The 26,969-nt window shown below is 43.0% G+C and overlaps 1 protein-coding gene across 1 annotated transcript in view; it reads right to left on the reverse strand.

The window, feature by feature from the left end:
* The window catches only part of CKAP5 (cytoskeleton associated protein 5), a 4,315,141-nt gene that overhangs the window by 1,550,655 nt on the left and 2,737,517 nt on the right, over positions 1-26,969 (reverse strand). Inside the window, exons 21-22 of the mRNA XM_044084803.1 lie at positions 23,359-23,472; positions 23,132-23,260 (exon numbers count right to left, since the gene is read on the reverse strand). Coding sequence (XP_043940738.1) covers positions 23,132-23,260; positions 23,359-23,472 — 243 coding nt within the window. The remainder of the gene's footprint in view (positions 1-23,131; positions 23,261-23,358; positions 23,473-26,969) is intronic.

Below are 26,969 nucleotides of genomic sequence, written 5' to 3' on the forward strand. Positions count from 1 at the left end.
ACCGATAGCCATCGGTGCCGAGGACTTAGACAGATCGGATCGGCTCCAGTCGAGTCGATCTCGACTCGGAGTCGGAGCCAAGGCCGAAGGCTTAGACACAGAAGCCTGGGCCTTAGTAGTCTTAGAAGGCTTTACCGAGCCGATTTGGCCGGGAGCCCTCCGGTTTAGGAGACCCCTTAAAATAAGCTTATTTCTCCTTTCCTGCAGGACTCTCTGGCTAAAGGAGTGACAAATTGCACAGGAGTCCTGCAGGTGGAGAGTTCCCAGGCAGTATAAACAAGAAGTGTGACCGTCTGTCAGAGACATCTTCTGACAGCACGAGTCACACTTCTTGAAGCCTGAGACCCTCTGTTCTTTGGACATTACTGTATCCACAAACAGTACACACACAGTCCCGAATCGGACAACTACAGTTAAGGAATAAGAAGTAAAAACCTCACACACACACACACACCCTGACAGGGGGGGGGGGGATGGGAGGGAAAGAAAGGCCTGACTAAAAAGATGGAGAAGGAAAAATAAAGTTAGTCAGAAAAAGTCCTACAATTAACTAAAAATGATAGAAATTTTACAGAAAAGTAGATTTTCTCTGATTGGGGCGACTAGAAGTTTAAATATAAACACTTACCAGGAGCTGGCAAAAGGAGGACCTCATCAGCGAAGCGGCAAACGAGATCTGGGTACTTACCGCCTTGCATCATGGGATATGGGGCTGTCTCGAGCTGGTAAAAGTGACTCTCGAGCTTAGCAACTGCCGAGTCAACCCATCAAGCAAGAATGAAGGCGAGATTGACAACTTAACATCAAACAATTACAGACTGTATGCATTAATCGCCCCTAGCGTGACAGAGTACACACACCACTAACTCCACTCTGCCCTGCAGTATGTGGCAGAACAGCATTCAGAATCACTGAACATTAAGTTATTTGGGGTCAAATGTTAAAATATATTGTCTCACCAAGATATGTAATGCTGATGCTCTTCTGTGTCAGACTACCCTCATCCTTCAGTAAAAAAGGTGAAAGTGCATGCCTTAACAGCCACATGACAGGCTATTAACAAAAATAAAAGTTGGTGCCTTCTGGATGCTTTAAAAGGTCCATACAGAAGATTACAGCAGATTCCAAATTGCTGACAAAGACCTGCAATAGGAGGAAATCACATCCCTTGGATTACGATGGAGCCAAAAAGGGGTCCCTACCCTAGTCTGCACAGCTAGTGAAAACTTTCAACCATGGAGACAGCATATCACTTATGTCTTCTTAAATAAATGCTGGTACTGTACACATGGTGCATCAACTGTCAATCACGGTCCCCTAAAACCTTGCACCTGGGGAAGCCTCCCCTTCTGATCCATCCTAGTGATGACTCCACAACAGATTCTAAGTTGTGGCTGAAAGTAGTCCACATTCAATCTACCTAACACACAAAATAAAATACTGGCCATGAAGCCAATAAAAGTCAATGACACTAAATGTGGAAGACAAAACCAACAGGGTGTGATCCCACCACAGATGTGCAATCCTCAAACAGGATACTTATCAGTTTTACTGGAACTAGCATAGAGAGACTGGTAAGGAGACAAGGAAGGAAGAAAAAGAACCAGCGGGGGAATGGACAAGACTCTTGTCCGCCTGAACTTTAAACACAGCCCTCTCTCATCTTCCTGATGTTTAAATAAGCAGCAAAAGAAACAATGGAAAAAATTAAAACAATGAAGAGATTTAGTAGCCATCAGTCTAGAAAGTTTAAGGTTTTTCAAGTTTTGTCTCAGAAAATAAAGCGATACCATCCTGTCCACAAATGTAAACTTACAAACATGAACAAACAGGGGGTAACAATATCATCTAATACATATAAATTAGAAATTAGAAGCTATGGAGAAGGCTCTTCAGGAAAGGAGGATGTCTTCCCATTTTTCCTATTTTTGCATGATACCAAATCACGGATTCAAACCCTGTGGAAACTAACTCATGAAAAGCAATAAAGGGGGTTCCACTGAAACGAGACAGTACAGTTGTGCAAAATCTTACCATAATGCTATACATTCTTCTTTTCACTGTTGCAGTATTCATTATATTAGGGATCCCCTGCCAAGGATGGTCCAACATCCAGCTATTATTTGGGTTGTTTTAAAGTACGCCATACATCACACTTATGCTCTTCGCGTAGCATAGGGCATAAACGTGATGGTCGCCCATACCATCCTTAGAAGTGAGGGCCCTGGTAGGAATGCCATTCCAAGGAAAAGAGGTAATTAGTACATCAAGAGAAATGGACCAGGGGGCGGAGAGAGGGAGTGAATACTGCAACAGTGAAGAGAAGGACATCTACCATTATGGTAAGATTTTACACAACTGTACTATGTCCTCCTGCATCACTGTTGTAGTATTCATTACATTAAGGAAAGTGCCAAATCTCAGGAAGAGAAAGACACCAAACAGAAAACCTCTTCCATTTGGATAAATAGGACTTCCTAGCAGTGGGTTTCCTAGCCTCCTGCAGTACCACCAGCAAGCCCACAAGGAAAAAATGTATCTATGTGGAATCAAAATCCTATCACAGTGTCAGAGTAGACAAATGAGGATGGCTGAGAGATTTCTTGTTTTGTGTGAATAGGTCCACCCTGTGAGGTAACTTGTGAAGAATGCCTTTGGCTACATGCAAAAGTGTGAATTAATGCGGTCTTGGCCAAAAGGGAGTCACCAACAAGATTTTGAGAAAATCTTGCTGAATTCTGAACAGGATTTACATCCCCTTTGAAGAAAAAGAGAGGGCGTCCACCTTCCAAACCAAAGGACCTGGGATTCTGGCACAAAAAAGAGGAAGCTCTCTGTTCAGAGGGGAGGCACCTATTTGAGGACTACCACACTGGTGGACAATGTTCACGAACACATCCCTGTGAAGCATCCATTTGTAGGATTGAGTTAAGAAATGCTCAGTGTGTCTTGCCACAATGTTTCTGACCTAAGGGAATGTAAATGCCTGTAGAGTCACTTGATACTGGACAACAAAATGCCACACCAGGAGAGTCAACAGGCAAAAATAAGATCTTGGTTCCCCCTTGTTTCTTTATTTACCACAGTCACTGTGGTATTGTCTGTAAATATCTTGTGAGGTCCGGGGATGAAAAGCCTGAAACACCAGAAGAAGAGTTTTTATCTCATTCACACTGATGTGCTCATTCTATTGAAGAAGCGACTACACCCCCTACACCTTTATGGTGCCAAAAGCTGCTTCCCATACCATGTCTGTGGCGTCTGAACAGCTCCTGAGAGGGAAGAAGGGGATGAAAGAGGAGCCCTGTGTTTCAAGACAACAGCTCAATCTACCAGTGAAGTTCCTTCTTTACACAAGGAAGAAGAGGAACCACAAAGTCTAGGGGATGCACATGTTGAAGCAAAACTAACTTCAGAAACCAATGAACCTTTTTCATGTGGAGTTTGGCCAAAGGGAGCAGAGCAATGGTGGATGCCATGAATCTCATAGCTCTCTAACTCCCTGGCTGTGATAGAGGCCAGAGGAAGAAGAGTTTGAAAGGAGATGATGATGGTCAAGAACTTGGAAGGAGGTGGAGATGCCAGCATAGGCATCGTCTGAACCCTGAACCCCAGAAAGACATGGTCCTGAGGAGGAGTCCAAAAATACTTTTTGAAGTTTACTGTGAAGCCCAGGCTCTGTAGAAGGGAAATGGCAAAATGAAAATTTAAGAGAATCTCTGGAGAGGATCCCTGAAATAAGAGGTCGTCCAAGAACGGAAAATACTTGGATCCCTTGAATCTTGCAAAAAAGTAGTCACAGGAGCTTGGCATTTGGTGAATACCCTTGGGGCAGTAGAGGCACCAAAGGGCAAAGCAGAGAACTTAAAACGCCTGGAAGCAACAGAGAACCGTAAAAATGTCCTGAAAAAGGGATACAATAGCGATATGAAGTTAAGCATCCTTAAGATCCAGAAAGCAAAGGGAAAGAAAAGTTGTGCAAGAAATTACCATAACCACAGATGTCCCTCTCTAGCATGTTGCAGTAGTCTGCATATGGATTTACCCTTCTAGTCTCGCGTACGTACGGCCAGTATTCAAAAGCTTTCAGTCCCTTCGAGGTGCACAATACGTCAGGGTCTAGATGAGAGTATGTGGGCCATAAAAATGACATCGGCATGCACCAGCCCTAAGAAATGAAGGCCCCAGTTGGAGTCCGTCCTAATAGGGCAATGCCAAGTCAATGCCATCCAAAGAGGGAAACATAGCTAAGAGGGGGAAGGAGGGAGGGTAGGAATACTGCAACAAGAAAGAGGACATCTATGGCTATGGTAAGTTCTAACAAAACTTTTCTATGTCATCCTATTCCTATGTTGCAGTATTCCGCATATGGGCGAGTGCCAAAGTTCACTGAGAAAGGGTGGCTGGTATGTTAGCAGATATCAGGAACCCATGGATCGCACTAGTGAACCCTGCCCTGGACCTAGTGATGTGGTCTAGTCTGTAGTGTTTGAAGGTATGAACTGAAGACCAGGTGGCTGCCTCCAGGATAGAGGTGGTGTTCCAGGCCCTTGAAGAAAGCAGTTGAGGATACCATGGCTCTAGTGGAGTGGGCACTTACTGTACCCTGAAGAGATTTACCATGGTGCTGGTAACACAAGGTAATGGTCTTGGAGAGTCAAGTTGAAATAGTCTGTTTTGACACAGCCTTCTCTAGTGCTGTAGGGTGGAAAGATATGAAAAGTTGGTCAGTCTTTCTGATAGACTTAGTGCTGTGGAGGTAGAATCTAATTTGCCTGTGAACATCTATGGAATGAAGTATTCTTTCACTTCTTCCTTGTGGGTTTAGAAAAAAAACAGCTAAGTGGATGGCCTGATTGAGAGACAGGTCTTTGACTATCTTGGGCATGAAAGATTGATTTGTCGTGGGTAACCCTGTCCTTGTGAAAGACAAGAAAGGGAGGGGCACAGCCTTTAGTGCCTGGAGCTCTGATACCCTCCTGGCAGAAGTGATAGCTACTAGGACGGTCTTCCAGGTGCAATGCATTAGGGAAGCTTGATCAGCAGGTTCAAAGGGTCGCAGTGTAAACTTCTTCAGCACATAGTTGAGATCCCAAGGAGGAGTATGTTTCCGGGGGGGGGGGGGGGTTTGAGATGTAGGACCCCTTTGAGGAAGAGCTTTGAAGGGAACCTGGATGCGAAGGGGGATCCATGGGTAGGCACGCAGAGATAGCAGACAGGTATGCCTTAATAGATGAGGAGGCCAAGCCAGTCTGAAATACAATTAATACAGCACTAAGGAGATGTCACTGGTAAGTGGATCCAGCTGCATATTTTGATGCCAAGTAATGAACCTATTCTATTTAGACAGGTATAGTTTTCTAGTCTTGGGTTCCCTGGCCTCCTTTTTGAGCACATCCTCATTGTAAACGTATCTGTATGGTATCAGAAGCCTTTCCACCACAGGTTCAGATGTAGCAGCTGCCACTGTGGGTGGATTAGAGATCCCTTGTGCTGTGTGAGAAGGTCCACTCTGTGGGGTAACTTGTGGTGACTGCTCTTGGACAACTGGAGTAAGGGGAACTAATGCTGTTGGGGCCAAGTAGAGAGTCACAAGCAAGATTTTCAGATTTTCCTGCTGAATCCGTAGCAGGATCCTTTGAATGAGAGGGAAAGGGGGAATGCATAAAGGTATTTCCCCTTCCATGAGATAGTGTAGGCATCTGTTGCCAGTGCCTGTGGGTCGGGTGTCCTAGTGCAATATACAGGAAGTTACCTGTTGTTGGTGAAAGCAACAGGTCTATTTGAAGTGTACCCCATCTGTGGACCATGTCCAGGAAGATATCTCTGTGAAGCATCCATTCATGATTGTTTGAGCTGGTTCTTGTCTGAAAACCTGCTTGGGAGCTGTGGAGAGAGGAAATGTATGCTGCTTTCAGGGTAATTCCCTGGGAAGTGGCTACTTCCGACACTAATATAGCAAGTCTGCATAGTAGTTAGTACGTGGTCCCTCCTTGCTTGCTGATGCACCACAGGACTGTGGTGCTGTCTTTGTATATCAGGAGAGATCCCTTCTGAAGGAAAGGAGTGAATGTTTGAAGGGCTAGGAGGATTGTCCTCATTTCTCTGTCACTGAAATGTCCGTTTTATGCCTGTATGTCCACAGGCCTTGCACTTTTCGATGGCCGAGAGTGGCCCCCCACCCCAGGTCTGAGGTGTCTGTATCCATGACTTGAGAAGGTTGAGTTGGGAGCCCTGGGCTGTAATTCATCTGGGCCAACCACAATTAAGATCTCCTGTTTTAGGCATGGGAGCAAGGGCACAATGTGTTCCAGTGGATGGTTGTGCTGCTTCCAGACATAGCATAAGTACCACTGCAGTTTTCTCATCTTTAACCAAGCTGGGGGTAGCATGGGAATGGTAGCTGCCATGTAACCCAGCAGCTTGAAGTACTGACTTACAGTCAGATGTGGGGAGAGTAGAATCCCTTGTGGGTGCTCTGAAAGAGAACTCACCTTTGCTGGGGGCAATTAATCCTCCATCGAGTGTGTGGATTCTGTACCCTAAGATCACAATGTCTTGGGATGGTGTGAGGTTGAAGTTTATTTGGAACCTAAGAGCATGTACAAGAGATGCTACGGACGGAACATGGGTTAGGAATGTTTTTTGGCTGGCAGCCTGTAAAAGCATGCCATCCAGGTATGGTAATATTTGTCCCTTTTGTCCTCCAAGAGGCCATCACCAGTCAGGTATTTGGTAAAGACTATGGCTGCGGTTGAAAGTCCAAAAAGCAAGACAGAGAGCTGCATATATGAGGAGCGCACTAAAAATCTTAAGTATTTTCTGTGTGTGGGTCTTATGGAAATGTGTAAGCAGTCATCCTTGATGTCTTGTGTAGCTAGGAAGCCTTTGCACATAACAGGGAACAGAGCTGGCAGAGTCAGCATTTTGAAAGTTGGCACCTTTAGGAAAGGACTGAGCCTTGAAAGGTCTAGGATGGTTTCTCCATGGCCCTCCTTTTCTGGAAACCAAAAAAATCCTTGATTAGAACCCTTTACCGACTCGGGAGAGGGGATTTCTTTCTATAGTACCCTGGTTTAAAAGGGACTGTAGTACTGGTAGCAGGAGGGGCAGTTGGTGAGAAGGAGGTCATGGCCTGCCTAGACTTACTGGAGAGGTTATCCATGACAGGAGTAACCATCTTGGAGGACTGAGAGGACCCCACTTGTCTGAAGTGACCCGATTCCAAACAGGAAGGCAATAAGGAAAGGTGAGCAGACAGTGGGGATGGAAGCAGCTGGTGGGGTAGGCAAGGAGTAGACACACACCACCTGCCCTGTCATGAAAGGGTGTCCTTTGGGTAGAGAAGGAAGGTGCACTAGATGAAGGATTTTTCCTTCTTGCTTGCCTATGTCTAGTTTAAGAAACAGGATTGGAGTGTTTCCTGGTGAACTATGTTTTTGCAGGATAGTTCCTGCAAAAATTTAGGTACAGGAGAAACTAGCAGATGCTTAAGATCCTGCAACCCTTTTCCTATTTGTTGCAGGGATTTGAAAAGGTCTGCTACTTTAGAGCCAAATAAGGCAGCATTGGCAAGTGGTGCATCATTGAGCTTATCCTTAAAGTCATCCGGCAGAGGTTGCAAGTGCAGCCAGGAGTATCTGCTAAGTGCAGAAGCTGAAGCAGCTGGACTTGCTGAGGAGTCTACAGCATCATAGCTACATTTAATGGAATGCCTGGTGATTTGGGACACAAGGGCCAGGAGAAAAGAAATCGGGATGATTTGGCCGAGGAGTCTGGAATGTCCGTCAACAGTTTGGTGGCAGAGTCTAGAAGAGACAGAGCATACTTTGTCATAAGAGTCTGGTAATTAGTAGCTCTAAATACCAAGGTGGATGAGGTGTCAATCTTTTTGACTAAACTTTCCATGGTTTTACTGTCTGTCAGAAGGAAGGATGGTGGTGGTAGGCAAGAGTTTGTAAGTTTGTCTGTGGAGAAGGAAATGGTAACTGGATCTGCAAGAGGGGACTTAAGTGCTTAACAAAATCTGGGACTTTATACAGTCTGTTGGCTCTACGAGAACCAGGAGGATGAGACTCTGGATTGAGAAATGCAGAATAAAACGCATCTAAAAAGGCAGCCAGTATAGGAGGAATGGACAAAGTGCTTGGTGTTTCCATTTAAATGAGGGCATAGCACCTCTTTTGTTTTGTATTTCAGACATGTATGTGAATTCCCATTTGAAATGTTCCATCATTTTAAAAACAGTTTCAGAGAAGGCCAAGTCTTCAGCAGGTGAATCTGGGTCTATAGATTCGTCCTTTGGGAATCCATATCCCAAGGGAGAAGAAAGTTGTGAATTGCAAGAGAGGGAATCAACTGAAGAATATGAATTGATATCCTCTCTTCCCTAGTAAATGTCTCTACAGGTTGAGGCCTAGGACTAAGGAGAGGAGAACACGCAGGGACAGAAGCAGCTGATAAAGGCCTCAGGGCCATGAAAGCTGAGAAAAGGCTTTGGCTAAAGGCCTGCCAGTTAGGAATACTTTCTGCTGGCTGAGAGATATGGTTCCTTTTTTCACTCCCCTTTAGAGTCCCAATATTTAGGAGCGGGCAAAGACTGATGAGAGGAATCTGATGGCTCCCCTGAACACACTGTCCCCCGGCATCTGAAACGGTAGTTGGAATAACCGCTTGCGGTCGTGCTCTCGCTCACCTATAGTACGGCTTCCTCAGAGGTACCAGTGACATCCGATGTGGTGGGTCCAGATCCTAAGGCCAGGCTGACTGCCACAGCTTGTGGACCAGCCGGAAGAGGCTCAGCAAGCATTGCAGGTTGTAAAGATCTGGCCTTTTTTGGCTGTTCAGAGGAGACATCCGATGGGCCCTCCATACACAAAGTAAGTTGTTTTAGATGTTGGCTCTCCAAGTAGAAATTGAGCGCATGCAAATGACTGAGCAATGTTTTCGAACAAACGCCTGGCAAATATGGCAGTCCTTATAATTTTGTGACCGTCTGAGAGAACAAACACTTATCATGGGTGCCTTTATGAGGGGATCTGACAGCCACACTGACCTTTACCCTTTCTGGATGACATGAAAAGGAAGAACTGAAAAGGTCCCCAAAGAGGTACTTAGCTTGAAGCTTGAAATAGTCGTCAGTGAAAGCAGGAACACCTGGCGTACGACTGGTGGCTGGAAAGTTCTGAGGACTGGTGCTTGCAGACGTCACTTTTATGGCTCACGTACTGTCATCTAGACCAGACATCTCTCTCTCACCTCGGAGGGACTGAAAGCTTGTGGATACTGGCCGTATGTATGCGAGATTAGAAGAGTAAAACCCATATGCAGAATACTGCAACATAAGAATAGGAGGATATCGTTTAATACCTCTCCTGGATATCAGATACCTAAGAAGAAAGTATTCCATCATTCTGGCTACTGTGTCCCCAAAAGACAGCTCCTGCAAAGGAGACTCGGGGTTAATGGATTTCTCTTCAGAGCCATAAACCAATAGAAGGCATATGAGAAGGCAAAGAAAAGGACCCCTCCTCAGACTCTGAATCCTCAGAGTAATTAGGTTCCCTAAGCCTTTTAGAAGGCGTTGAAGTCCAAGGTGGAGCAGGCACAGAAAAGCCTTGGGAATGTTTGAGGGCCATGAAGGCATTAAAACATGACCAGAGTAAACTGTTGCCATTCCCCTTGACGGTCCTTAGGATGTACAGAAGACTGTTTAGTCTTTTTTTTTTTTTTTTTTTTTAACTAGGGACATGAGCCCCAACACCAGAAGTTCCCACCCTTGATGAGATTCAATAAGAGTACCCAGAACCTCTTCCTTTAACAGATGGGTCTATGTTCAGCCATCTATTATACTGATCATCAAACATTAGACATCGAAACTGACTTTTACCGAATAGGCAAATCTTCAAAAAGAAAAAGATTGAATGGCCATAGTTGGCCAACATAAACCACAGCCTACTTATTAATCAGTAATGTAGCTATAACAGAACCTGCCTTTTCCACAATTTAGTGGGACCTTAGAGTTGGCATACATGATTAGCATATGTGTGTGTGTGTGTGTGTGTGTGTGTGTGTGTGTGTGTGTGTGTGTTGGGGAGCTGCAGAAGGATTAAACACTGGACAATACGTATGTGGGGGGTGTTTGCCCCCCACCAACTCTGAGGTCACATTAAATTGGGGAAAGAGCAAGTTCTGTTATAGCTGTATTACCTACTGGTTAGTAAGTAGGTTGAGTCTCATTTATGTTGGTCAACTAGGGCCATTTGATGCATTTCTTTTCAAGGATTTGCCTGTTTAGTAAAAATCAACTTCAATGTCTAATGTTCGATGTTTAGCCATTCGATGCAATATTAATTCAAAGGCTAAATACAGAACCCTCCAAGAAAACAGATTCCCCTCGACATCTGGAACAGATGCTTGCAAATCCTCAGGGGACATGTGAAAGGAGGAATCTATGCTAGCCTCCAAAAAAAGTCTTGGCAGAGGAATCCAAAGTTGACACTGGACAGCCTACATAGCCATCACCTGCTTCTAGAAAGATGTTCAGAGGAGGCCGGACAGTGAAAAAATCTTGTGAAGATTTCTTGGCCTCCTCCTTCCTTAACAGTAGTACCTTGGGGTTAACTGATTCTACCATGCTACCCTGGGCCAACTGTTTAAACCGCTGGTTCTCGAGACAGATGGCCAAGAAAGACAACCGGATTCTAAGAGTCTTAGGCAAAAATACCTTTTAAATGCTACAGGTAGTATGCTGACAGAAAGCAACCAAACAAAAGAAGCACTGCTCATGATCTCCTTATGGGGAATCTGCCTCCCTTCATTGACATTCTCCCTTCTTGGTTGATATGAACTCCAGGTAATCAAAAGAAAAGACCAGCATTAGGAGGGAAAAGGACGCTAACGGAGCACTTATCTGATTACTAGGAATCAGCATAGCAAAGTGCATTCAGAGATACAATTCAATGATGGCATTCAGACTGATGGCGAAGTTATGGGTGCTTGCATTTGTACATCACCCTTATGACCAACGTCCTAAGCAAGGTACAAAAGATATAAAGGCACTGGTATACTGGCCAGACGTTGTGCCTATCTTTGGCAGGCTATACCCAAGGTGAAGAATACTACATTAGTGCTGCATACGCACATCAAAAGAGAAAGTAACAGCTAAAAACACTAATCTTGGTTGGAGATCTGAGTAAAAAAATGCACCTTTCTATAGAATGGGCAAGCAACTTCTATCTTAAAGACTGAAGTTGGAATGCAACAAAGAATAGAGGGTGTGTCTCATGAAACTACAAAAAACAGCTGCCTAATTTAAAAAAAAATGGGTTAATGGCAAGTCAGAGTGGGCAGTGGGGCTATCTGCTTCCTGATTATGCTCTCAAAATCAGACTGCTACTCGTGCTGCTTTTAAGAGAAACACCAAGACTTGCACTTGAGAAATTTGTTTGTGGCTGATCAAGATAAAAAAACCCTTTCTGAGTAACAAGAGGTTCACATCAAGCTAAGGTGAGTTGCCATCAATCTTCAAAGTTTGCCATCTTAACCATCTATCCCTCAAAGAAAGAAAACTGAATCTCTGATGTATGTACTATGAAATTCCTGCTTCAGCTCAAAAGGAAAGTCAAGGAAGCAGAAAAGATCAAGCCTTAATGCAAAGCCACAAACAGTACAACACAGCAGCAGAAATGTCAGAGTATGAAAGAAATGCAAGTCAGGTTTTAGTAATACCCAGTGGTTTACCAAGTAACCAGCAGTGATCAAGCACTACTGAACACCTACAAGTCTAACAAAACTATTGGAAGGTCACTTTATAAATGCTCCATATCTCAAACCTGGAACAAACTTCCCATCTAAACATAAGGCATATCCAATCTTCGCTCCTGTTCAAAAAAGAACTGAAAAAATACCTAGTCCACTATCCCTCCTGCAACTGCCACCACCCACCTAATCTGCCACTACCACACAAACTATTCCCTCCATACATTATAATATATATATCTATATACATATATATATATATATATATATATATATATATATATATACACACACACACACACACACATATATATATATATATACACACACACACACATATATATATATATATATATATATACATATATACACACACACATACATTTACAATCCTGTAAATCTATATTTACACTACTGAGCACTCTTAAAAACTTAACTTTCTTGCCAACTTTCCCCCCTATTTTACTTATTTCCCTTGCCACCCCAACTGTTTCCTCATTTCCCTCCTTCCAACTCTCCTTCCACTCCACACACTATAAAGTACAGTTGTGTACACTTGCCATAAATGTAGATGTTCAAGTGTATTCACTGTTGCAGTCATCACACTTTGGTTATCTGCCTGCAGGTAGCCCTCAGTCGACCCAAATACCAGAGTCTTAGTATTTCTGTGTCGGATGCTGTCGCTTCTTCCATGACGTCAGGTTGCCCGGGGTATAAAAACAGGCAGCCAACGCCTTTACATCAGTTTTTCTAGCTCCAAATGTCAGGAGCTCCCAAATAGGGAGCTAGTATATGGTGGGCAACACCACCAGTAAATACCAATAGGAATGGCTATAGAGAGGAGAGATAGGAAGACAGAGAAAACCAGGGGGCTGGAGGGAGGGAAACCAGAACTGCAACAGTGATAATACTCTAACATCTACATTTATGCTAAGTGTACACAACTGTACTATGTTCTTCGTGTTTCACTGTTGCAGTCATCACACTTGGTTGTTTGCCAAAACTGAGGAAGGGTGGAGGCAGTCAAGGAGTGTTACGGCTGGCTAAAAGGCCTTGCAAGATTGTTGTAGCAAATCCAGCCCTGAATTTAGAAAAGAGAGGTAAGTGGTAATGCTTGGTTAAGATGTGAACAGAATTCCAGACTGCAGCTTCCAGAATGTCCCTGGTAGGGACTCCCCTGAGAAATGCTGTAGAGGTGGAAATAGCCCTAGTAGAATGTGGTCTGATCCCCTGTGGGGTAGTTTTACCACGGTACTTGTAGCAGAAATGGATGCAGTGTGCTATCCATTTGGAAATGGTCTGTTTAGAAATGGCCTTACCCTCTGCCCCTGTAGCAAAGCGGACTAGCAGCTGGTCAGGTTTTCTGAAAGGCTTAGTCCTGTCAAGGTAGAACCTGAGCTGGCTGCCTGTGCATGTCCAAGGAGTGCAGGATCCTTTCCTCTTTACTCTGAGGGTTAGGGAAGAAGGTTGGCAAATGGATGGATTGGTTTAGAGCCACACTGGATACCACCTTAGGCATAAAGGACGGGTTAGTCCCGAGGGAAACCCTGTCAAGCATGGAAAATAATGAAGGGTTCCACAGCCATTAATGCCTGTAACTCAGACACTTTTCTTGCTGAAGTTATGTCTAAAAGCAAGACTGTTTTCTGAGAGAGGAATTTTAACTCTGCTGAGGCAGCAGGTTCAAAAGGAGGAAGCGTGAGCTTTTCCATTACAAAGTTAAGGTCCCATGCAGGGGCAGGTGATCTCCTAGGGGGTCTTAATTTGTTAGCCCCTCTCAGGTACTGCTTGATGAGAGGGTGAGAAAATGGAGGTGGCTCAGTATTATAATGAACTGAGACGGCAGAGGCATGAATCTTAATGGAGGGGAAGGATAGGCCTCTGTGGAGTAGCTCTGCTAGGTAATGCAGGATTAGAGGTAAGGAGGGCACTGCTGTGTCCTTCCCTTGAAACTGATTCCAAGAACAATATTTTTTCCACTTTTCAGCATAGGATTTCCTAGTACTAGGCCAAGAATGATGTCCAGCACCTGTTTGCAGAGGGCTGCTGGTGGGGTATTTCAAGGGATAATCCAGGCTGCAAGGTATACGGTTTGCAATTGAGGATGCTAAATCTGTCCCTCCTGCTGAGACAGCAGGGTAGAAGTCTAGTGAAGGTGCCAGGGTGGCACTGTTGTCAGGCTGCGTAAGAGTGGGTACCAATGCTGGCGTGGCCAGTCTACAGCAATAAGAATTGGCCTTGGCCTTTCCTGCTTTATCTTGAGTAGTACTCTGGAGAGCAGGGGCAGAGGGGGAAAGGCATAAGTTGAGAGGTTTTTCCATTTAAAGGATAGGGCATCCACTTTCCAGGCCCTGCTGTGAGGGTTCCTGATGCAGAATTTGTTTGACTGGTGGTTTTCTTGGGAGGCAAAAGAGGCCCACCTCCAGAGACCCTCACTTCTGGATCAGATGGCTGAAGGTGCTGGAGTCCAATTTCCACTTGTGTGGGTCTAGGAGATTTCTGCTCAAGTCTGCCAGTGAATTTTTGTTTGCCTGGCAGAAACTGAGTTTGTAGATGCACTTGCTTGCTAAAGGCTGTGTTCCACAGGGCCATGGCTAACCTGCAGAGTGGGTAAGAATGGGCCCCCCCCCCCGCTTATGTACCACATCACTGTGGTGTTGTCCGTCTTTATAAGCAGCTGTCTTGGAAGAATTATGTATTTTAAAGCTGTCAGAGTATTCTGTACAGCTAGCATCTCTTTTTGATAGATGTGCAGGAGAATCTGGCTTGGGCTCCAGTGGCCCTGAATGCATTTATCTGCCATGTGCCCCCCCCCCATGCATAGTCTGATGCATCTGTTGTCAGGGTATGGGCAGTGAAGGGTTGAGTGAAAAGCAGTCCCTTGTGGTAGCATGCTTCTGCCCACAAAAGGAACCCTTAGACAAGGAATGACTGTTTCCAGGTCCTGAGAATATTGGCACCAAAGACCAAGTACCATTGAAGTTTCCTCATATGCAGTCTTGCATATGGAATTAGCAGAATACATGAGGCCATGAACCATAGGCTTGTAGTATTTTCCTTGCAGATAGCTGGGTTCTGGTGGCCATTTGTTTGAAGAAATTTTTCAGATAGACCTGTTTTTCTGAAGTGAGAAATGCCATCTGGGAAGTTGTATCCAAGCTTGCTCCCAGGAATACAATCTTTTGACTGGGCAACAGTTGTGATTTCTTTTCGTTGATGGTGTACCCCAATGAAGTGAGAAGGCTTTTTACAAATGCCATTTGCTGAAGTAGCAATTTCTGACTGTCCACCTGAATCAGGCAGTCGTCCAAGTATGGGAAGATTTGGATATTTCTCTGCCTGCAGTATGCAATGGCTGGAGCCAGGCATTTTGTGAATACTCTGGGCGCAGTAGATAAGCCAAAGGGAAGTGCAGAGAACTGATGGTGCACAGAGCCTGCCCTGAAATGTAGATATTTCCTGCATGACTCCCTTATGGGGATGTGCAGATAAGCTTCTTTTAAGTCTAGAGTGACTAACCAGGCATCCTTGGCTAGCATGGGGAGAAGCTGTTACAGGGTAAGCATCTTGAATTTTGGGACCAACAGAAAGGTGTTGAGGATAGAAAGATCCAGGATTGGGCATCAAAAGCCCTCTTTTCTGGGCACCAGGTAAAGTCTGGAGAAACCCTGACCCTTTTGTTTTACTGGAACAGGTTTTATAGCTCTGATATTGAGCAAAGACGGTACTTGCTTTTGAGCCTCTTCCCACTGGTTTGGAGGAAGGTCTGGAAACCCGCTTGGGGTTGGTAGTGAATGAAAGCAGAATTTGTACCCCTGGGATACAATGCTTAGGACCCATCGGTCCTGAGTGATGGACATCCAGTTTTCTGCATGAAGGGCAAATTTTCCTCCTAGGGGCACAAGTAATTCGGCAGGGCTGGGAAGGATAATTGAAAAGTCATTGTGAACTTTTTCCATAAGGGGGCGGATTAACACTCCCTGTTTTTGAGGTGGGGGCACTCCATTGTTTAGATCTTGGCATACCCTGACAGTGTAGTCTTGGTGGATTGTTTCCTCTGGGTCTGGTCAGGTCTGTCGGGGTCTGGAAAGGACCAGTTTTTTGAAGGCAAATGCCTACTGAATCTAGGTGGCTGCACTTGTAAAAATTCTTTGACAGTTTGCATAGATTTATCTTTTTCTTCCATCTTTTTGAGAACTACTTCTGCTCTGGTGCCAAACAAACAGTCCTGATTTGAAGGAGCGACTAGTAATTTGGATTTGACATGATCTGGCAAGGATTGTTCCAGGAGCTAAACATGCCTTCTCAGTATAGACCCAGTGACTGGACTGCAGCCCTGCAAGACACTTCTAGGGCATCAAAGCCACACTGCAAAGTATGCTTACTAACTTGGTTTGCAGACTGAATCAGCTCTTGTAAATCTTTATTTTCTGCAGTCTGGCAATAATACCATTTTTTGTTTAATTAGTTCCATAACATGTTGCTGGTACTTCAACATATGAAACTGGCAATTCAATGCCCTGATAGCAAGAATTGCAGAGCTATATATACCTTCTTACCCTATTGGTCTAAAGCTCTGGAATCCCTGTCTGAAGGAGCAGGGTTTTTGGCTGTAGCATTAATATCTTTAGGCCCCTGGGAAAGGGTCTCTGGATCCGAAGTAGGATTCTTAGAGGGAAATTTGTGAGAATCAGGTACAATGTAGTACTTGTCGGGTTTTCTAGGGGACGGTGGTAAAGTATCTGGAGTAAGACTGGATTACATGAAGACATCACCTACACCATCCAGGACAAGGGGTATAGCTAGAAGTCTGTGCTGAGGTAACTCAAAATTCTGAGAGTCTCATTTTGGACTGAGGGTAGTCCTAGCATTCCCAGTGGAAACGCTCTCAAGAGTATGCAAGGTTTCACCAAAAGAAAAATCCTCTGGAGGGGAGGGCAGAGGGAATGGATTCCTCTGCATCTGAATCCTCATAGGTTGATAAGGGCATGTCCTGATAATCAGAAGGGTCAGAGTCATCGGACTCCTTGCCGTAGAATCAGAAGGAAACTCAATTCTGTGTCTCTTAGCAGTGGAAGGCTGGCTTTCCCTAATTAGGGCAACAAGGTCTTCAGCCATTCTTAGCATTTGTTTTTGTGGCATGGGAGCTTGCGCTTTAGGCATCTGTTTTCTAGCCGTAGTGAGTACTCTGGGCCAGAGAAACTTTGTAGTTTTAGCTAAAAACAAAGTTGTCGGTTTAATTCGAACCTCGGTAGGTCGGAATACACCCTCAGAAGCTGGTGCCTGCACAGCGGCTCTAGACTCATCCAAGGGTAGAGCCATCCGCAGGTTCCATAGTCGAAAAAGCATCTCGCGGCATACTGGACTCCGAAATGGGTCTCAGCTGAGGCCTGTGAATCTGTATAAGCGGGTATCAGGGGCTGCAAAGGCGCCTCACTGAGTACAGGCAGACTGGCGACTAGCTTAATGGAAGTGTAGTCTGCAGTTTTGGACCTATGTGGTCTGCCTCTGTCTTTATCTTTACGTTTTTTCAGAAGATTGGTAGGCGGATAGCTTACTGAAGCCATTTCGGAATATGGAGAATGAGAGAGAAAGGATTTAGTGACAAAGATAGCCCGATGACGAATGGTTTAGGCGTTAAACAAGGCACAAAACTGACAGCGAGAGACGTCTTGGTCTGGGCCCTAAATAAATGATGCAGTAAGAATGAAAATCTCTGGGTATTTGCTTTCCACAAGCAAGGCAATTAACTTTTTCTGACATCGGTTAGAGCAAGTAAAAAGGATCCCCAATGGGGTACTTAGCTTTAGAAGACTTCAGGTTTGAAACTCGAAAACAGAAAATTTCAGTTAGCGGCCGACCAGCACTTGCTAACTGCTTCTGCTTTGGGCTCCTTCTCTGCAAGAAAGAGTGATGTAATGGTGTTGGCTGCCTGTTTTATACCCCTGATGTCAGGAAAGAAGCGACAGCATCTGACGCAGAAATACTAAGACTCTGGTATTCAGGCCGACTGAGGGCTACCTGCAGGCAGATAACCAAAGTCTGATGACTGCAACAGTGAAACACGAAGAACATCTGACATCTGCCACTGTTTGCTATTCTGTCTCCAATTATTCTTCACTTTTCTCTACGCTCCACTTACTATTCTTTTTGTTCCATTAACTCTACCTCTATCATTTTGATGTACACATGCCTATCTTGCCCTTTTTAATGTTCCTAAACTTGCAATGCAACTTGGTATGGTTATGATCATCATCATCATCTTTCTGCTTTTCCCAGTTAGGGGTTGCCACAGCGGATCACCTGTCCGCTCATGATTGGCAGTGGAGTTTTAGTATCGAGTTGCCAGCCCAGCGCCCAACTTTCCACAGAAGGCACACACACGCACCCACTCAAGCCTAGGGCCAATTTAGACTGTACAATCCACCTACAGCATGTCTTTGGGATGTGGGAGGAAACCAGAGGAAACCCAAGCCGAGAATCGAACCTGAGAACCTCTTGCTGTGAGTCGGCAACGCTAACCGCTGCACCTATGGTCATGATATATGGGTATTATTTTTTGGTATCCTTATGTGTTTCTGTAGCTTTGTCGATACTTTTAATGATCCTCTACAAGGCATTAATGTTGTCACTCATGTCTCATCTTGCCCTTTTTATGGTTTCAAATTTGCAATGTAACATGGTTTTGTTATATGTATATTATTGTTTGGCATCATCCTTTTGTGGAGCTTTTCTCCTTGGGTCTCCACTGAAAATGGGCCCTGGCCCAGTGGACTAACCAGGTTAACAAAGGACAAAAATAATCCTCAAAGGCCACAAACCAGGTCACTTCACATAGGATGTGCAATAACAGGAAATATGGCAAAAGGGATAACAAATCCATAACCCCTAAAGCAGAAGCAGAGAGCGTTTTTATCATGTTGATCACAACCATGAAAACTCGAGGTCTGAAAAGGCACTAAAGTATGCTGACATAGCTCACCACCACTGTCTTAGTTGCAAGTCACCAGTCAATAAGTCCATGGGAAATAATGTAAACTCTTTCCATACAGTGGGGGAAGTTAAACAAAGGCTACATATTTACCATAGATCTGAGTTGCCTGCTTTAATCTCCCAGCAGATGGGTATTCGGATGCAAACACAGCCACTCAATACTTAGATCCAAAGCTCAGGCTCCTCTCTTCACCAGAACTCCCTGCAAACCTTAGCATTACTTCAGACAGTTTGCCATGAGGAAAGAATACCATAAAAGCCAACAAACTTAATTCTCACAACCTAGAGAGGCTTTCATTTTGGGTCTGTAAAAAGGACCCATCAACTGCTCCATGTCTGACTATTTGAAACTGCCCATCTACCTCGATGACCAAATGGATGATGCCACCCAACGGGAACTCGCAGGGTCACTTTGAAGATGAAGAACCCGAATGCCAGATCCAAGACAGAAAGACATGAACCCAGTCAGTGAAAAGAGAATACTTAGTGACATCTTCAGTGGAATGGATGGGGAGAAGGTGGAAGATACCCAATCTGACAGCCATTTTGACCAAAGAGTCTTGATACACCAAGGACTGGAGACACAGCCTTGTTTGGAATCGGCACAGACGGTGATCAGCCTCAAGGAATCAGAGCCAACAACGTTGCTGAGGTTGCTGGGCAACTATTGGCAATGGGTTCTTCTGGTCCAATGAGCCAAAAGAGACAACAGGTGTGGAGACAGAGGAAGACTTCTTACTATCCACTCAGGAGGTCTTGCAGTCTTGAAAGTGTGGTGAGGTTTCTCAGAACAGAAATCTGCAGCTGAAAAAACAACTGGAAGGAGGCCCTTATGAACTAATTTCACCCATCTCTCAAGCTCTGCCCTAGACCCCAAAGCCCTCAAAGATGGAGCAAGAGGAAAGAAGGTGGGCAACCACGAAATAGTAAACTCATTTATCGTGTGCATACTGTGATAGCAACTTGTTCTTACAAGCAATCTATTTTTAAAATGAAAAGCACAACATACTACAGAAAGAAAAAATCACTATGCTACTGCACCCTAGAGATAGCCATCAAGCCTAGAAAACACAGACACTGGAAAAGCCCACTAACTACATACACACACAAACACACTACACTTAGCTAAATAACTAACCTATGCTAAAACTAGCCTACAAACAACTACCTATAAAGTTAGCGGAGAAATAACACTGCAAAAAACATGCAAGAAAAGTACCAAAAGGATAAGTTTTTCATGAAGCTACAGACTGAGCTGCTGACGAGTGGTGGCAAACTTGTTCTAGAGTGACTGCTGAGGACTGGGGAACTGTAGGTATGGCAGGCAGAGCCAAGCCAAAAAGAAGTTATGTACTCACCATAACTTTCCATCTGAGTAGTTCTACTTAAAGGAGTACAACAGGTTTCTCTAATGTATTCCTCAACTTCACAGCCCTTTTCCTCCCTATTTACATTGTCCTCTGTAAAGCAACAACAATAAAGCATTTACAATTTTTATAATTCCCCTTACTTCTGTAACAGAAGCCTACCTTCTCATACTGTGATGGTTTCACTTACAAAATGATTATTTCACGTTTGAATAAAGCTTGCTGGAGTCACCCAATTAATGACATCATCAAGGCCAGGCAGTGCAGGTACTTTTTTTTTTTTTTAATCAGTTCCCTCCCCCAAAGTAACATCACTACAGCCGCCATCTGATTCTAACTAAAATAATAAGACCCACCCATTCTGTGATGTCATGGCTCCCTTGTCCTTCCCCCAGCCTGAGTGCTGTTCATTTTATTCAGTAGTAGTGTAGTAACACCGATGTTTGGAAACACACAAATTTGGTATGTATACTTGTACATTCTGCATGGCAAATGATGCGTAGGTGGTGTATCACTTACATACTTCTCTGTTGTATTTGCATCAGATACTGCTAGTGTGCAGTGAGGGAATAGAAAGATTAAAACATTACCCTGGTATTAGAGGTGGCAGTGCAACATATTCATAGTGGCTTAACATGAGAGTAGCTCTAAGCAAGCACCATGTGAAACCTGAACAAGCACCTAGAATTATTCAGTGCAGCTTCCACACCTTAAGTCTGAAAATGAATTCACATACTCACATGAACAGGAGTAGCTGCATATTGATGGCTAAAGGTGTATGGGCATGTCGGGTGGTTACTACACTGCAAAACTGGTATGTAATGGTGGAGATATTTGGAAGGCATGAGCAAACACACCATTATATTAAAGCCATAGCACCAATTGAACTGGAGGCTGGAAAATAGATTTAAGTAAGGGATTTTGTCCATGCACAAATATTTCAACAGTGATTCTTTGCAGTGGTATCCATTACCTGATTCAAAGTAAGTTAACCTTGATGTCCTTTATTAAAAAAAAAATCAATAAAAAAATGACTTTGTTATAAGTGACTTCTGGACACAAGAAAAAGGAAGGGGAAAATATAGCAATGTGGTTTGTATGTACAAAGACAAATCCAGGGACACTGCAAAAGGTTTTTTTTTGCAAACCAACCAGTGGAGTAAAAACATATGAAGGCATACAGTGCATACCAACACACTTTGCACATGTAAATCTCAATTTTTAACAAGGTGGAAGCATGAAGTGATACCTTAACACTTAAATTAATAAAGATCTAAACTGGTTAATAGTATAAATGTTTTATTCTTTAGCTCCTTGGTGCAAGACCTTACTGGATGTGATTGCAGTCAAGTAAGGCCATGGCTATAGTGCAGCAAAAAAATGTCCCCTCTAACAAAGGAAATGCTAGAGCAGATTAAATTACATGAGTCAAGCACCCTGCTGAGATCTGCCAAACAATGGAATAACCAGGTCAAATTACCGTCAGGACTTTGACAGCTAGTGAAGCTAAGTGTTATGGGGGAGGGGAAAAGTAAATGGACTGGAATTCATTGTCTCACAAATTAGTGCCACTTAAACTAAATTAGAAAAAAAGCCAGCAGTAAACAGCACTTTGAGTGTGTTCTGTGGCATCTGCACTGTTTCTGTTTTAAGTAGTCATCCAGCAGTAGGGAATGTTACTTACACTGCTCTATTTTACTCAGTACTTTGTATGCATGCAACATCTATGAAATGACAGGAACTTTAGGCAAACGGAGGCCTGCATGATGTAACATTTTTGAGCCAAACAATGATTTCTGGGATACTGGATGGCAACCTGATTTATCCAAACCACGTCAATATGCCAGCCTCCAGGTAGTCAAAGTCTGGAATTACATATAAAAATATTTAAAATCCTGTAAATAATCCCAGAGTGCTGTTAAAGTGTAGGAAACATCATGCCATGATGTTTTAAACATGTTTTTTCAGTTTGTGGGTGCAGTACTCTAATTTTTCGGCAACCTGTGGGTATAAGGATCCGAATTGGATACGAGCTGGCAACTTTTTTTCTAGCATCTGCTCTGAGCTCCTCCCCTTACCCATAATGCCATACCATCTCCTATCTTCGCTCACATCGAGTTTGCTGCAACTAAAAATATATATGTAACAACCCAATAAACCAACCCTGAAAACAGAATAAAAGAGGGAGGGAATGCTGCAGAAAAATGACGTATAACTACTCAGATGGAACATTATGGTTAGTACATAACTTCTTTATCTGAAGTAGTTAACTTCATTTTATCTGCAACCTGTGGGACAGAGTCCTCAGCTCCTCTGATCCTGGGAGGCCCTTATGGAAGGATATTCCTGAGCACCGCAGATCCAAGGGATGCTCTACCCCTAGAAATCAGATCCAACTTGTAATGGGAAATGAAGGTACGTGAATTGGCCCATGTCGCTGCTGCACAAATATCGTCCAAAGGCACCCTAGACCAAAAAGCAGCAGAAGTCGCCATGGATCTGGTAGAGTGAGCCTTAACTATACCAGGAGGAGATAAACCTTTTACTTTGTAGGCATGTGAAATGCAAAGAGTGATCCATTTTGGCTAAAGAAACTTTAGAAATAGCTTTTCCCATAAAATCTTTGGAAAAGGAAACAATTGGTCAGTCTTGCGGAAAGATTTCGTTCTATGAAGATAAAAATGAAGTTGTCTATGAACATCTAACAAATGGATTTTGTATTCACCTTTATTTTGGAAGTTGGGGGATTTGGTCAGTGCTGCACCAGAGTCTGATCCAATACCTCCATGGGTTGAAGCCAGACAGAGAAATCACTACCTTTTCATTTTATATACACAAACTTCATTCCTTACTGACAGCAAACCAGCAATGGGAATAGAAAGAGTGGTGAAAGAAGCCAATGATGAAGTTCAAGTTATAGCTACTTCAAGTGCACTTCTACAACAGTAGAAAACACAAAAATCTTCACTACAGTAAAGTTTTAGAGACGCACAGATAAAGAAAAAGTGTACCTCTTGCCGAAGGAAGGGATTCTCCTTCTTTAGCTCCTCTGACAGATCCTCTCCTTCCAGCCATTCCTTCATGCCAGTCTGTTCAACCCAAGCATGTAAAGTAGCTAACGCAGCAGCACGTACAGTATTCTGTAAAAACAAAAACTCATGGATTTCTATATTCACTCAAAGAAAATAAAGGAGAGGAAAGCTAACACACTACAAATACTTGAAGCCCATTTTATTACCTTACTGTCTCCCAGTACAGTGACGATAGGGATACCCAAATTCTTTACATGCTGCCGCAGATTAGGACCCATAGCTGTGGCAATTTGTTGCAAAATTGATAGTGTTTGCTGCACCTAAAAAGAGTACACAAAGACAAAGCTCATTTAATGTATTCACTTCAAAAAGAGAACTGTAGTCAGCACAGGTATGTGGAACACAATGACTTCAAGTAAAATTAATCTTACAAAACTTCTGTACAAACACATTAATACACGGAAGTTAGAGAACTTGAATAAATACTCACCTTAACAGTAAATCAAGAGAATGGAAAAAGGGCAAAGCTGTAGGAGCAACATAAGTTAAAGAACTCAGCTGCAGAGTCAAGAAAACAATCTGCAGCCAGATTTAGTTAGCAATCAGACCTACTACAAGAATCATATAGTACAACTACTTTTTATAATTTTTTTCTTTTGCAGCTGCGTACCAGGATAGTCCAACTAAGGCAACAATGCAATCCCTTTTCAGTAGACGCTTGGGAAGGAACTCTCCAGTACCAAAGATATTACGAACATGAAAATACAGGACATAACAGCAATACTAGAAACTACAAAATTAAAAATATAAATTATAGGACAAAATACTACACATTTTGCATAAGTCAAAAAAGGGTATACACATAACAGGTAATATCCAAGATCTAGTATGTATAACAAATGGTTCCACTTCACAATATCGAATTACAGAAAACTCAAATTTCATATGGTCGAGACCATATGATCGAGTTTTCTAACACGAAATCACGTGGTGGTGGCCACCCTACTTAAAAACTTAACTAACAAGAAAAATATGGTATCTGTTGCCTACAAGACATTATCCGCATTTCTAAACCAAGGAAAAATCATATTTGCAGATTACTGGGATCAACAGGGTCTAAGCCTCTCGGTGGAACAGAAGCTTCAGGCTATAAATTATACACTTATGTATTCGCCCTATAAAAAACTTTGCTATACACAATTTATGGTTACCAATAATCTGTATCTAACTCCAGTCCATTTGAACAAATTTGATCCGAATGTCTCCACTGCATGTTCCTGTTGTTCGTATCCACATGCAGATGATATGCATATTCTGTGGTCTTGTAGATATTCTCACAGTATCTGGTGCTCACTCAAGGTTCGTTTGGAGAAAATGGGGTATCATAAAATCTACACTGTCCTGGGAGATGGCGCTATTACATATCACGAGTATTTATATACCTAAATTTAAGCTCCGTGCCCTAATTATTCTTTGCCTCCTGATCAAATTTTACATTACCAAACACTGGATGGATCGCTCCAAAATATCCTGGAGGGACTTTAAGGCTCTGGCCATCAAGTACACCACTTCTCAAAAACTGCTAATAATTAATTCCCGTAAGCGGGCTACATACCAGAGATTATGGGACATTATCTTTCTACTCTTGTCTACTGATTAACAATTATATCCTTATAGGTACTTCAACTTACCTTTTCTACTCTTGACCTCTATACCTACTCACTTATTCCTTAGCATTTATCCGTTATATTGATCTTGGAATTGAAATTGTTTGATATTTAACTCCCTTCCTTTCTGCAGGAGTATATGGGTGGATTAAGGTGCATTGTAGCATGTCATGTGTTTATTCAACATTACCCTACCAATATGCAAATGGTGTCTTTTTGTTTTTTTCTGGCACATATGTATATAGGTTATATTTTGATTTACTTGTATCTACCTGGGTAAGATTAATCCGCTTAATATTGTAATAATGTTTATGTTTCTCTTTTGTATCTGTAAATCAATAAAATTGTAAAAAAAAAAAAAAAGGAAATTAAAAAAAAAAAAACAAAACAAACAAAAAAACCAAAACAAAAAAAAAACATTGTACTTAAACTGTGATCACACTATAACGAGAAAACAGGAGATCTCCTGTTCTGCGCTTCTGCATACAGCGCGGAATGGGAGATTTCCCTTTTTCCGACTATAGCGCGATCTCGGCAGTTGGTACATTAAAGTGGGGGGGGGTGTCGGGGGGGGGCAGGGGGGCTTGCCCCCCACAGATACGATTCATTTGTTTTTTATTTTTTTTTTTACTACACTTCATAATTTCGAGTTACTGAAAACTCGATCATATGGTCTCGACAATATGAAGTTCGAGTTTTCAGTAATTCAACATTGTGAAATGGAACCATAAACACTTTCTTGGTTGCATATGAAACTACACTGCAAATCTTTGTTCAATAATTGCTTCTGCAAATCAAAATAGATATTTAAACTGGAGGTGCAAGTGCTGTATAAATGCCGCAATATTGAAAAGCAAGTTTAAGACTACACAAACAGATGCATCAAACTTTTAAGGTTAGAGAGAAAGTGCAGAAAACAGATAACTTAAGTGTGCTATACGAACGTAGTGTGGTACCACGTGGGTAAATGAAATTAGAATGACTGCAATAAAAAAGGTGAAGAGGAGAGAGAGAGACTATATGGCAGCCAAACTAGTAAACAAAAGCAGAATCATGAAACAACAACACATAAGGCTAGAAATAAAGATGAGTGAAACAGTCTAATGTTTTTGGGATTAAAATGGCAACTTTGACATTAATCTTTTATTCTCCATGAGAACAGTTAACTTTATGGAAAAAGGGATCAATGAGGAATCAGAACTCTAACTCAGATGTACAAAGATTCAAGAATTTTCAGTTGTGGTTAAATGCTGTTGCATCTTGAAGCAGGTTTACCAGAACAACAGATGTAACAAATGCACTGAGGTACATCAAAAGAAAACCGTGGCTACTTTGGCCAACCAAGAGCTATGAGAATTAAGTTTACTCCATTTTGAGTTCAAATGGAGTCTCTCAGTGGTAATGAAAAAGTACAGTTTTGTACCTACCATAAATGTAGATGTTCGAGTGTTGACACTGCTGCAGTCATTACACTTGGGCTATCCTGCCGTCAGGCGGTCCCCGCAGTCGGCCTGAGTTCCAAAGTCTTGGTCCGGTGTCAGTTGCTGTTGCCTCCTCCCTGACATCAGTGCGACAGGGGGTATATAAGATGCAGCAGATGCCACTTCAGTTTTTCTTGCCCCAGATGTCACGTGTCCCCAAATAGGTAGGCAATTCAAATTGCTAGTAAATAATACAAAAGAAAAGCAAACAACTATTTTTAGTTACCAGTAAATACTACCCATGGGTAAAAAGGTTAGATGTCCTAGGTAAGTACCAGAAAGTAAGAGGGGAAGGAGGGAGGATAACCTGGACTGCCGCAGTGTTTACACTCGAACATCTACATTTATGGTAGGTACAAAACTGTACTATGTTCATCGTGTTACACTGCTGCAGTCATTACACTTGGGTGGAATCCCAAAGCTGAGATAGGGAGGCTGGATCTATAAGGCATTAGGGGTGGCTATAAGGCCCTGCAGTACAGCAGTGGCGAAGCCAGCTCTGGATTTGGAGTATAAAGGCAAATGGTAATGTTTGGTGAAGATATGCACAGAACTCCATGTTGCTGCTTCCAAAATATCCTTGGTAGGAGGTAGGCAGTTGAAGTGGCAGTTGCCCTGGTGGAGTGAGATCTAATGCTGCTAGGTACAGGTTTTCCATGGTGGGTATAG

This window comes from Protopterus annectens, chromosome 9.part0 (assembly GCF_019279795.1).
Source record: "Protopterus annectens isolate FY-2018-M chromosome 9.part0, PAN1.0, whole genome shotgun sequence".
Taxonomy (NCBI): Eukaryota; Metazoa; Chordata; order Ceratodontiformes; family Protopteridae; genus Protopterus; species Protopterus annectens.